This window comes from Xiphias gladius, chromosome 16 (genome assembly GCF_016859285.1).
Source record: "Xiphias gladius isolate SHS-SW01 ecotype Sanya breed wild chromosome 16, ASM1685928v1, whole genome shotgun sequence".
NCBI lineage: Eukaryota > Metazoa > Chordata > Actinopteri > Istiophoriformes > Xiphiidae > Xiphias > Xiphias gladius.
This window is the reverse complement of record NC_053415.1, coordinates 1,276,883-1,290,177: the sequence shown is the minus strand read 5'-3', so window position 1 is coordinate 1,290,177 and position 13,295 is coordinate 1,276,883. Positions and strand designations below refer to the sequence as shown.

General features: G+C 35.8%; 1 protein-coding gene across 1 annotated transcript in view; it reads left to right on the top strand.

Annotated features, from left to right (window-relative positions):
- The first annotated feature begins 2,560 nt into the window (after positions 1–2,560).
- LOC120801588 (contactin-associated protein-like 5) overlaps positions 2,561–13,295 on the top strand; it is a 128,947-nt gene continuing 118,212 nt past the window's right edge. The window contains exon 1 of the mRNA XM_040148737.1: positions 2,561–2,633. Within this exon, the coding sequence (XP_040004671.1) occupies positions 2,561–2,633 (73 nt within the window). The remainder of the gene's footprint in view (positions 2,634–13,295) is intronic.

Below are 13,295 nucleotides of genomic sequence, written 5' to 3'. Positions count from 1 at the left end.
TTTCCATGTGGACTTGCCCTTTTTAAACTGTTTTGCCTGTGAATCCTGCATGCCTGTTGCCAACCCAGGTCTGAGCATGGACTTGCCTTTTCCCCTTTGGTTTTTTTTGTCTGCAAACTAAGTAAAGATTAACTGTTTCAGTTTTTATCTGAGTCATGCATATGAGTCCTAGCTGTTTTACTGAGCCAGTATGCTCAAGTAAAACAAATCTTTAACTTTATTTGGTTGTCCTATTATCAGTTTTCATTTTTGCTCATTCAAGAATGCTACAGCAGTGCCTGCATTTTGGTTCATCTCCAGTTGTCTCAAATTTGTTCTGCCACTAGATCAAGCCAGATAAGAAATCTATCACCTTAATCTTTACAACTTTCTATAGTTCCTCTGTGTGTACTTCTGTACACAAGTCTTATAGAGGATCCTGCATAATGTCTTTATCTGTGCAAACTGGATGCCTCAATACAGTCCCAGAAGATGAATTTAATTTTCTTAATTCCTACAGTCTATTCTATATTAATCTTTGAGTTAAGCTGCTCCTGAAATTGTCTTTCAGACATCTGTCTACCTGACATGACAGATGTAGATTAGGTAAGGAGTTTGACTTAGGTCAGTTTTTGCTACAAACTTACCATAAACATATGAGTGTTGTATGTTTAATTTGGTACCATATCCATTTGACACATTGGTTTGTTTGTTTTCCTTTTTTGTTCTTTGTTGCCTCTATACAAATTAATTACGGTAAGCTTGTGGGGGATCACTAAGTACTCAAAACATTCATCAGTGTTTGTAATGTTATCAAGAAGTTTCACATTCATAAAACTGACAGGACATGGTGCTGAGAAGTAACTCAATGAGAGAAGTTTGCAAATTTTGGTGTGGATTGTGGAAAAAACACCATACAAGACATCTAAAGACCTTCAGGCTGACCTGGAGCAATTTGGAATGGTGGTTTCAGGTGACAAAATGAAGCCCATAAGGAAAAGAACACCCTACCTACAGTAAAACATGGAGTTTCTATCATGCTGTGGGGCTGCTTTGCTGGCTCTGGTAATGAAGACACTGAATGTATCAAAGGAATGATTACCTGGAATTATGGAAAAGATTACCAAGGCATTTTAGAGTGAAATGTGTTACCCAGTGTCAAGTTTTTGATCATTCAGCAGGACAACAACCCAAAGCAAAGGAAAAGTTGGACTGTTTTAAACCGGCCTGACCTAAATCCCATTGCAAACCTTTGGAGAGAGCTTAAATCTGCCATTATAAAAATGATTCCTGACAACATAAAGAGCTTGAAAGCATAACAATGGAAGAGTGGCAGAAACTACCAGCAGACAGATGAAAGAAGCTTTTAGATGCCTACAAGAATTGCTTAGAGGCTGTAATTGTTTCCAAAGGTTCTGCAACCAAATATTAGTGAAAGGTGCCAATTCTTTGTGTCTGAGGTACATTTTCTGTTTGTATTATTTAACTATTATGCAAGCATTGTTTTTATTTTCTTTTGTTCAATAAAGGCTATTGATAAAAGGCATTTTAATAAAATATTTTGAGTATACAAAATTGGTTAATTTGTATTTATTTCCTAAATTATTTTAAATTCTCTACTTAAAATTTAGGGGTGCCAATAATTTCACCCCGGACAGTATTTACCTCTATACCTCTGCATATACTTATTTTGTATATACTCAAATGCACACTTGTGTAAATACCTTTGTATATACTTCTGTACATATGGTACTTGTTTATATAATGTAGGTTTATAAAGACGTGTATGTAGTATCTCTGTATATGTGTTTAACTCTGGTGTAACTGCATTCAGTTGGCTGTATGTGAGAGTGAAGGAGCTGTCCACCACTGTGGTGCTGAAATGAACACAGAGAGAGATAGTATTTTATATGAAGTATTTACATGTATATAAATCTAAATCCTTATGAGCATATATAAGCATCCATTTGAAACGTGACTGTTAATTAGTCATTAATTAATGTTTATTTTAGATATAGTTTATGATTTAATTGCCCATTGTTTTCTTACATTGTCACACATTTATTTTGCAACAAAGAGCATGGTCCACTCATGAAAATACATTTTAATTTGAACTATAGGGAGAGAGAGAAACGGTGGACAAAAAGAGGGGACTATAATAAAATAAAAATAACAAACACAACCCCGAATTCAAACCAGTCTTTCATGAATTGTAGTGTACCGACGAACAATGTGTGAATTGTTGCCACTGCAGCTCTGGATCTATGTGACAGTTGACATTTTTACAGCGGTGCTTTTATAGTAAATTAATCGGTATTACGCGCTCTTTCTCGGAAAAAAAGACTGAAATTTAGGGGAAGAAGAGACGCAAGTTAAAAAGGTAAAGGAGGGGAGGTGGGAGTGAGCTGGCTGTAGCTCACAGTGAGGGAGTGTCTGAGTGTCGCCGTGGGAGTATTTCACTCCTTCACACCACCAATCTCCTTCCATCCCTCCATGCTTAGGGCGCGAGCTAGGAGGACCTTCTCCTCTGTATCTTTTTTCTCCCCCTAAATTGAAGAATTGGATTGAATTGAATGGGAAGATGGATCATCTGCTGCACCCTACGTGGCTTTACACCCTGAGCGTCTTCAGCGCTGTGTCCGCCGCAACTCACTGTAAGTACAGACTGTGCTCACAGCTCACCTCCAACCATGCCTGCACACTGCACATTATTCTGGTTTTGCTAAGGAAAGGAAAGAAAAGAAGAGATACTGTAACGGAAGAGCTGAGCTCTGTTTCTCCGTGTGGTAAGAAGAACAAGCAAATTCGCCGCGTTTCAGCTGTTTCCTGTGTCCTCATATTGTTGCAGAAAGAACAGCATCTCCTCTGCTGTTGATCTGACTTTAATGATCATAAAACGGTCAACGGGGTCTACTCTGTGTTGGTAACCGACACACTGATGTTACATCTTCAGCGTGAGCAGAATGAACTCGCCACATGAAATGAAGGTCCAGTGAATAGGTTCATTTCTTTCATTACGGCTCTCACTCTGTAGCCTAGAGTTGTTTGTATGGCAGTATTTACATATTTAAAGTTATTTGTCACATAAAGCTTAATGTGGCAATTGTTGAAATAGTTTGGTCGACCTGCGGTGGAGACCATGAAGGCTGACCGGTAATAGCAATACCAGAGTCTGCTGTTGGCGGGGAAAATGCCGTCCAGATAAATATAGCCAGGTGATGTTTAAACAGCCACTAGAGGGCGAGCGTCTGTGAGCGGAAGTGAAAATGAGAAGGGGAGGTACCTGAGGCGGATTTAGATACGTCTTACTCACTAATTTATAACACCATCAATACAGAACAAATAGAAGTTGTAGAGTCGCGAAAGACTGGTGCAAATATTCAAAAGCTTAATATTAGTCATATCAGCACTAGTAGTATTACAACTAACAAAGGTTTAAATTATGTACAAAACTGCAATTAAATTGTGTACCCAACAGCAGAAGACAGAAGATAACTTATGCAAATTTTTAACCACATAAAGGGGGTTTCCCCCATCAACCAGCAGATATTTGTGGACAAATAAATTATGAGTCAAACAATCAGTTTCAAAAAGAAACTCAGAATAAGATTAATTAGATTATTATAACCAATAACAATAACTAAAAGTAAACATTAATTAATAAAAAACATGGTTGGAATGTACTTAAATTACAATTTATTAAACTGTAACTTCATTGTTGTATTTATTTAAAGTACAAGTACTGTACTCATGGTATGAAGTGTGCTGATATGTTGAGATTTCTTAGTTTAACAAAATGTCTGTCTACTGCAGATCTTATTTTCTGTACTAACCTAAAGCCCAGTGCAGAAATGTGCACTAGAAGTCACGCTGTAGACTCTGTTGGACTAGACTTCAAAACTTTAACTGTTCAAATATGAAGACTCAAATAAAAATCCACGAGGGTAGTGCCAAAACGAAAAAGGTTTAAAGTGTATTTTCAATTTTACTATGTAAAATTGAAAAAAAAGGTTACTAAATGACATGATTAGAACACAAGAATAGTGATATTACAAGGTCAGAAAGTCTGTGTCTTCTCATGAATTATTCACATAAACATACTGAAACTTAAAAACAGTCATTGTCTATGTTTGTTCCATCCTCACCATCTTATTCTAGATTCTTTTAACATTACACCTCTCTGTAGCACAGTACTTAATACTGTAGGTCTGTAGATAAATCTTAAAAGTCATGTTTTCTAATGTCCAGTTGGTTTTACAGCAATAAAATAAGTTCAAACTGGAAAAAAAAAACATGTTCTCCATTTAACAAAAAATAAATTGTTAATGGATAAAGACAGAAACCACCCACCTTTGCTATATTTTCTTTGACCTGTAATAAACTGCAGCAGCAAACACCAGTTGTGAGGAAGGAGGAGCTGTTGGTTCTATAAGTATGTTGTTTGGTATGGAAAATGGCTCTTTGATGGCCATGACATTAGCAGGCATTAGGAAGATACCAGTCAGGAGTGTGAATCAGAGCTGTTGCAAATTCAGTTGTTGAAAACAAAACACTATAGTTACAGAATTCATTCAAGACTGATCCCACTGATTTGAACTGTTGAAAGTTGTATCAGGTCTATGTAACGTTCAATAGTTTAAAAAATATTTGGCTTTAAATTTTTGACACTACTAAAGATAACAAACTCTACAGAATGTGGTTCGTTTTGGCCTACATTTTCATATTTTGAGCTGTATTGCAGTATTGATCTTTAAAGTCGAGAGGACTTTAGCTTGACTTCGGTTTTCAAGTCTCAGGCATTACATCTCAGACATTAGGTGGAAGCATAGCAATTATCCATTAATACATATGCATGTTATATCATGAGAGTAGCAAAAAATACAAGATAAATAGGAACGACTGAAGTGTTTAATGGTGACCTGTGGAGTTTGCTTGTAAACAAACAAATTTAATGTTTACCCAAAGCATTTCTCAGCAATTCAGACTGTGTGTATCCTTGAGGCCTAACAAATGTGTTGAATGCATTTTCCTCACTAGAAAAAATTTACAAAGTAGATTTTCTTTTGATTTTGAAACCTGCATTGTTTACATTCATGTCAACTTGCTAGCAGTATGCTTAACAGTATTTGTTGGCACTTTACTGCCGCCCGTAGATAAGCGTAATATGATGAAACCCTTGGCATCAGTTGCATGTGTCTACTTATGTGTTACACTAGAATAAACACATTGGAACCCACTTAGAAAAATGGAATTGCTCCATAGAACTAATAGTGGTCAAAAAGTCCACCAGGCACCCCTAAATGAATATGCAAAACAACGATTAACAATAAAGATGGGTTTATACTTGATGCAGTAACAACACATTGTATTGTGATTATTAGGTCGTATCATGCTTTAAATATATTTCCTACATTAACTGTGTTTACACGCTTTCGTGTATTTTCTGATATAGTTGGGCAGTACACATACCTATAAGACTAGAGTTACATCCAGTAACTGCTACTTGAGACTACAGCTGTGAAATCATCATGCTTAAGTTCTTTAATTCACTGTCAAAGAAAGCTGCGATCAAGCAGTGGAGATGTCTTTGCTTGATGTGTGTTAGTGAGAAGCACAGATTACTGAACCTTTCTTCCACCTGCCTCATGTCTCCAATATCAAATCCATCACCACCACCATTAGAAGAAAAAATATGTAAAAAATATGTAAGTATACGCAAGAGTTGGTATCAGCAGAAGCCAAGTTGATCCAAGTCCAGCACAAAGGTGTGTACTGAATGGTAAAACATAGCAAACAGCTATGGTAAAATGCAATGAAAATGTATCAGTCCAGCCTGAACTGCTTTGATCAAGCCGATGAGTGATCACTAGCTGTTAGTTTAGTAATATATAAAAGCTGAGTAGGTGAGAGAAGAAAAGAGCGGTACAAAAATGTATTCATTTTTTGCCAGCACTGCTGGCAGTATGTGAATGTGGACACAGCCGTGACATCATTCGCTCTTTTGGTCTGTCTATGCTCTCTGGGGATGACCATGACACCAGGCCTGTGTTGGGGTATAGAAGGCGTTTATGTTAGTGATGTAAGCCAATGAACTGAACTAATCTGACAGCTGCATTACTCATTTATGATGCTCCTGTGCTTCTCAAACGCATCCAGTGATCAGAATTGACATGCTGTGCTGAGATGAAATGGTGAGATGCTCCTGGAGGATAAGGAGCTGCTCTCATATTTACCTCTGAGAAACAGAACGAGGGGAGCAGACATCTATCAGGGCTGCTCTTGGTGGCCAGGTGACACAGATAATGGCAGCCACATCCTCTCAGAGGACGTATTGTGTCGCTCTTCCTCTGTCTTTACAAAGAGACGAGAAGAGGTATTTTCTGCTCTTGTCCCCACTGAGAGGCATTCAATATGTCTCTTCAGAACCTTCAATACTTTGCATTACAATGCTCTTTCAGTGCTACATGATTGGCAACTCAACAGCTTTTCACAGTTGGAACTACTTGGTTTGGGCCCTTCACCAGTTTCCTTTATCATTTTCTTAGGGAGAACAAAGTGATGCTGAAGTCCTGAACTGAAATTAAACTGCATGTTTGTTTTCTCCTACTACAGACGCATCTGCTTCGCAAATTACATCTCCTGTGCTCTCTTGAGAAATAAAAAAATCTTTACCTAAAAGGAAAAAATCAATATTTTAGATTTTGTGGTTTCATGACAGCATCCCCTGTGAGTAAATTAAGCAGTCAGAGTGCTGTCCCTATTGTCTTTGTAGATTCAAAGAAACCCTTTTCCAAAGTTAAACAAATCATTTCACTTCAAATTCTATTGCATAAAGCTGTAATGTTACCATTCTATCAGTCAGACTTCCATCCAGGAGATTGGAATTTGTGTCACAAACCTGCAATTAATGTTTTTATTAACCAACTGTCCCATAACTTAACCATACTTTATTTGCCATAACCATAATCATTCCCTAAACTTAACTATATTCTTAAAAACACACAAAAAAAAACCCAAAACAAAGCAAACAAACAAAAAAACAAAACAAAACAAACGGTTAAAAAAAAAATGTAAAAGCCATAAAAAACTATTGTCATTGTATCCAGGGTCTGTCTTTTCCTCGGTTGTAAGGGTAATGGCTGTACTGGGGCAACCCTGTAAAGTTCAGCGTCTTTCTCTTTACTTTGATATCACTCTGCTAGCTACTATGACCCACAAGCTAAAGGACAAGAGCAGTTATATCTGAAGGGACACGATAGCTAGTCCCCCCAATTCACATTTAATGTGATATATTTAGGTGTACGCTTCCGACTTTGGGATGAGTCATCAAAAGTATTATGTTCTACACAAAGAAAAGAGAGAGGGATTTTCATATACTAATAATCATTTTTGAAATATTATTAGACATATTATTAGGGGATAGAACTTTTAAAAGAACTTATAAAATTATCTTTTTATTTCACTGTGTTTGGAAGGATAAGTTTGATGATACTCTATATTTATCTTAGTGTCAACAAATCTCATGAAAAGACCAAAACCAATAAAGTGTTTGAGTGTCTCTCAATACTGATCAATAATATACTCCTACTAAAGATGTGAATTTTTAAAAACACCTCACAAATATATTTTCATTTTGAATAAAGGCTCAGTAATTTCCTAAAACAGCTGGTCATTTTAGTTTTTAGCGACCTGTACTCAAAGAGCAGGAAATAGTGAATTTGTCTGGTACTATTAGCCGTGGCAGATTAATCCACATTTGGTTCTCTAGCAATATTTCTGGCAGAAGACCGTCTACGTGGGATTTAGTAAAAATAAACTACAGTGTGTTGTGTTCATGGTAATGAAGAAACATGGCACCCAGTGAAACAGTGTTGCTCAGTGATGTGTTTTTAGTTTTTGGAAACAATGGAGCTCAGGCTTTATATCAGATTCAAACAACACTAGTTAGTAGCATACATTCATTCTTGTTTTGGGTCTGACCAAGACATTTGGTGAGAAGAATAAAAATATAGAAGATTTACCAGATTTATCATTTAATTTGGAGCTCCAGCATGATGGTAGATACAGAACAGATTTTTATTTTTTATTTTTTTAATCCTCTGACAGGGAATTATTTCCCACAGACACACACAGGTCATCAGTCCTTGTCAGCAAACAAAGAACACCTACAGCACAGGGAAGGACCTAGCGTAAAACTGCTTTTATCATATTGCCCTGTCACTGACTGAATCATGCATGCTAACTTTCTTAAGAAAATAATTTACTACTGCATAACCCTGCATGTTTCTATTTTTTTTTTCATATAAAAACTAGACCTTTTATTGCACTAAGAAAATTGAATACCTCCTCTCAGTCAGACAGAGACTGGAAGTGAAACAGTGCAGAAATATTTATGTAAATACCAGATGTTGGTGAAACCTTAATGCAACTGTAAGAACTGTCTTAATGCTGATTTTGCAATGTTCCAACAAAACAAAAACAAAATAATTATTATGGTTACATAAACTATAGCTCAGCTTTACTGACATTTTGGACAAGATTTTTGACTACAAAAAAGTCATCTCTTTGGACTTTAAGGGGATTTTTCTGCCGTGAGTTTTTTTTTTTGTTTTTTTTGTTGTTTTATCTAAACCGTCTCTTGGCTGGAAAAAGCAGGGGCTTTCATTGCCATGATGCTGTCTGATATGACACTCTTCACCAAGGGTCTGTGGGTGGAATATTGTTGCCCTCTCAGAGATTACCTCACAACTGGTGGAGCACACTGCACTGGCAACCATCTTATATAACCAAAAATCTGTCACTGCAGCAGCTCAGCTCTCCACCCTACTTATATATTGTTTTATTTACTTAAACTTCCATGGTTTAAATTAGCTCAGTGAGCAGACACTTCACAGCAGATTATTTCCCACTCATTGCATGCGTGTATGAGCCGAGGTGGCTTGCAGCTTCACAGCAGCCACTCACACAGCTCCTGCTGTTCGTATTCATGAAGAAGTGATAAATTTATCAGTAGGTAAACGAGGCAGAACAGGGCAGTGGGATGGCACTGATATTTTACCTCTCAGGTTTGAACAGACAAGCACGTTTCAGCACAGACACACAAGTAACTGAACAGAATATTCAGTCCAAACATTCAGAGGCACTGATGAATAAATAAAGTACCAGGATACATGTGATGAAATGATAAAACTACTAAAGCATGGTAAATTGCTCTCCTCACAGTATTCACCCTCAGCTCACAGGGACTTCCTACTTATCTAAATTAAGTAAGTTTATATTTTATTTTGTGAATAATATTTCATGAAGTCACAATAGCTTAGACTTCAAACTGAATTTTTTTTTTTATAGCAGCTTCTGTACTATACGTACTGCAAACACACATGCAGAATGATCATCTGATTCATTGCAGTTATGTTAGGCAAATATTTTTGATTTTTTTTTCTTTTTCATAATAAAAATTTGACTAAAATAATTTATTTATTTCTTAATTTTATTTTTTTTTTTTTACTTAAATACTCTTTCAGAAATGACCCAGAATATGATGGAACAACGGACAACAAACAATAGTAAATACAGACAGAGATACAGACGGGTATCAAATTAAAGGAAAAACCAGCATAATGTGACTTAGTAAAGTGTTGGGCCACCATGAGCCACCAGAACAGCTTCAATGCACTTTGGCATTGATTTTACAAGTCCCTGGAACTCTAATGGTTTATCACAGTTCCTGGGTCAGTGTCATCCTTCTGAATTTGCTATTTATAAAAACACTGTATGGACATCCAGCACCCAACTGGCTTTGCATCTAAATGTATGTAGACACAAGAATATAGTATATGCTTTTATAATAATGCCTCCACTACAGACTTTGGAGGTATGCCTACACGTTCATATGCACTGCACATATGTATATATATATATATATATATAAACACTTATTTGTAATTGTAATTACACATAATTTACATTCCATAGGGGAAAAATCTAAAATACAGAAATACAGTGATACTATTTTAAAAGTATGTACAAATGTGTGTGTGTTTGTATTTTACTACTTTACTATCTTTTGTAATTAATTGTATAATAATTGTATTTGTACAGTTTATAAGCCAAACCAAAACCTCAACCTAACTATCAGTAAAACAGTTTATTCAAAGATTACCAAAACCTCAGCCTTATTAAACAAAAAAACAGAACTACACCTAAAAACCATGTGAAGACCATATATAAATACTAATCACATGAAACAACAAATTAATAGCAATTATATGAAAAACAGTGTCATCACTTTTTTTTTACAATGCATGATGTTGATATTGTTTTTACCAGAAACCCTTACATTAATATGAGGACGTTACTCTCTAGTGATGGCAAATGATCAGTTTACCGCAGTCCATTTATATAACACTGTCATATTTTAAGCTGTGGTAGGAATATATTATGTTATCAGATGTTTTTGTTTGTTTGTTTTAGTTTTTATTGGGAGGGGGTGGAGTGGGGAGTGCTTGACTGAGTGTATGTGAAGGGCTAAAAAGACTATTTTCCCATCCCTATTAATCTTTGAATTATCCAGATGTTTGGGGTTAGCATTTATGCCAATGCATTTGATATTAGATCTGACAGAGCTTTGCTACAGGTAAAGAAAAATGACCTGCAGTGCACCAATTTTCTCTTCTTCTCATTCATAAAAATGTCAACATCAGAGGCTGAAGTTCTGATAAGAACAGTCAGAGGTTCATCAGTCCTGTGTTGCCTTTGAATGCAGCCTGCTGATGTTCTGCTGTCTAAAGCCTTCTTTATATGTGGAAACCAACAGAAAATAGGGCATGTTGTTCACATCAGAGTTACTTGATAGGACAACTGTTGCTAGCAGCCAGCTCTTTGAATATTCTTTTAGAAAACATTGGCTGAAGCATTTTGAAGGCTTTGACTTTATATTCTCTAGACAAGCAAAGTTGGTACCACTTTTTAATAAGGCTACAAGTTTCTGATGAAATAATGGCTTTATTAATGGTTATTAAAACATTTACAAACTTTTTATTACTGATTTATGAAGAATTTGTCAATCATTTAGCCTATTAAAATCAAATCAAATCAGATTAAACAGGTGTAATTTCACAAACATGATAGAATGTAGGAATGTGGGGAAACAAATCCCATTCTTACCTGCTCCAGGTTTTTTTTTTTTTTTTGCTTAAGTTAAGGTTAAGTTAAGGTAGTCTGACTTTTGTGGGAAAGCAGGATAGGTTCTTTGATTGATTTATTTTTTCTCATCCAAACTTTATATTAAATTTCATCCTGCTTTTGAAATAAAATTAATAGTTATATCAAAAAGACAACACTTTCAACAAGTTTCATACAGGTGTACTTTAACATATGTAGAGGCAAACAGTTCTGTCTTTGTATAAGGGTCTTACTAATGTGTATATTGATGGCATACATTAGAAATTCCATCGTGATATTAAGGTTTAAACTGGGGTACATGATTAAAACAAGTTGTACCAATTTAATACTGTTATATTATTTTAACATGTTGTGGGGGAGTTGTTACACTCAAGAGGAGCTAGGGTTCAAAGAATATCTTAAAAACCCTGGGGAGGATCTTGCTTTTTTTATCAAGTGAAATATACGGTTCACCACCCTATTCATTTTCATACAGTCCCTTAGTTGATATCATTTCACAGATAAAAGCATTGACTGTTTTTAGACTTGATCTGAAAATGTTTGTTTATTTATTTAGCTAGCTGAGAAGTGCTTGGTAGCTCGTAACAGATCCTCTTGACCGTGAATTTCACAGTTGGAAATTTCAGATCCAAGGTCAGACTTCACCTTTTGTTGGTGGGACCTGTTGGTTGCTTTTTGACACCTACTTTTCTCTGGTGGTTTTACAGAATTGTTTGAAGGCTTCCTCCAGCTGTTCCCTGCCTGTTTGCCAGTCTCTGAGTCAGTCAGTGAGGAATTTACCAGTTACTAGTTAGTTTGTTAGTTTTTCAAATTATGATAAAAACAATAAAAAAAAAACTACCCTGAAGTCTCAAGCCCAGCAGTGATAACACCTCAAGCTCTTTGGTTATTGTTAAGTCAGAATTTAAATCTTTAAAATCTGTATTAGTAAAAAATTATGGAAGTAGGCTAAACATTTTTATAATATATAATCCAGCTTAATATATGTTCACTTTAACACATTTAATAGTGTGACAGAGTACTTAGTATGTGTTTAGCTTTATTATTTGTTTTGGTAATGCCAGTGAAAAATTACAGCTAAAGAAAAATCTGACTCTGATTTTAAAGAATCTACTTAGACTGAGAAAGGGAAGAGTGATGCAGATAATCATAAAGACTGAACATGAGTTTAAGAATAGATGAAAGCTGGTGCTCAGGGCTTTCCACGCTCAGAGGAAAAGCCTTCCTCTGAGCGAGGAAAAGTCCAATCATAGCTTAACAACTGCGTCAAGCTTTGGATTTCTCCACATGGTGAAACAGTGTGCATGTTTGACTTATGTGAGAGATTCTCAGAGTTTAGAGAGTTTGACAGTTATCATGTCCAGCGAACTAGCTCACTACCTAGTAACCAAGCATTACTTCGTAAGCAAACTACATTTGTTTTTTGTCTTTTTTTGGGGGGGTGGCATAACAAAAAAAGGCCAGTTCATGACCAGCACATCCACTGTGTAATATCACTGTCACTATCATTCCAGAGTTGTTTGCTGAATGCTTGTATTGTGCTGTCCCTATATTGTACATTTAATGCTTTGAGGTGAAGCCAAGGATAATTTTCCACAACATGGACAATTAAGTTCCTAACTAACTATCAGAGTTTATATTAATGTTAGTCAGTTGGTGCTGCTGTTTATTAGATTTGAGAAGTTTACACTCCAACAACCCCAGCCAGCATTACTTGAGATAATGCTGTTTGCCAAACTCATCGGGTAGTCAATATCCTAAAAGCTTTTCTTGTGTCATTTTTGAAGTGTAACTTACTGTTTGAAAATAAGAACAAGTACATAAGCTAAGAACTAATACAGGGTTAAATTAGAATAAAATAACTTTCTGATCTGACATTTTTTACATAAAACTTCAATATTAGGCCTAATTAGTTCTACAGTACAACATAAGAAACAATGCTGTTTCTTTATTTCCATGTCTCCTACATTGGTGAGGATGATGACTTCTTTCCTCCGATGTGTTAGTTTTAGTCTTTTAGCATGATATGAAGCCATCAAGTGCATTTTTAAGGCTTTTTTACAGGGTTTTTATTGAAAAATGAGTCAGCTGGAAACATTAAAAGTCAACCGGATTTAGGGTTTTCAACTAAC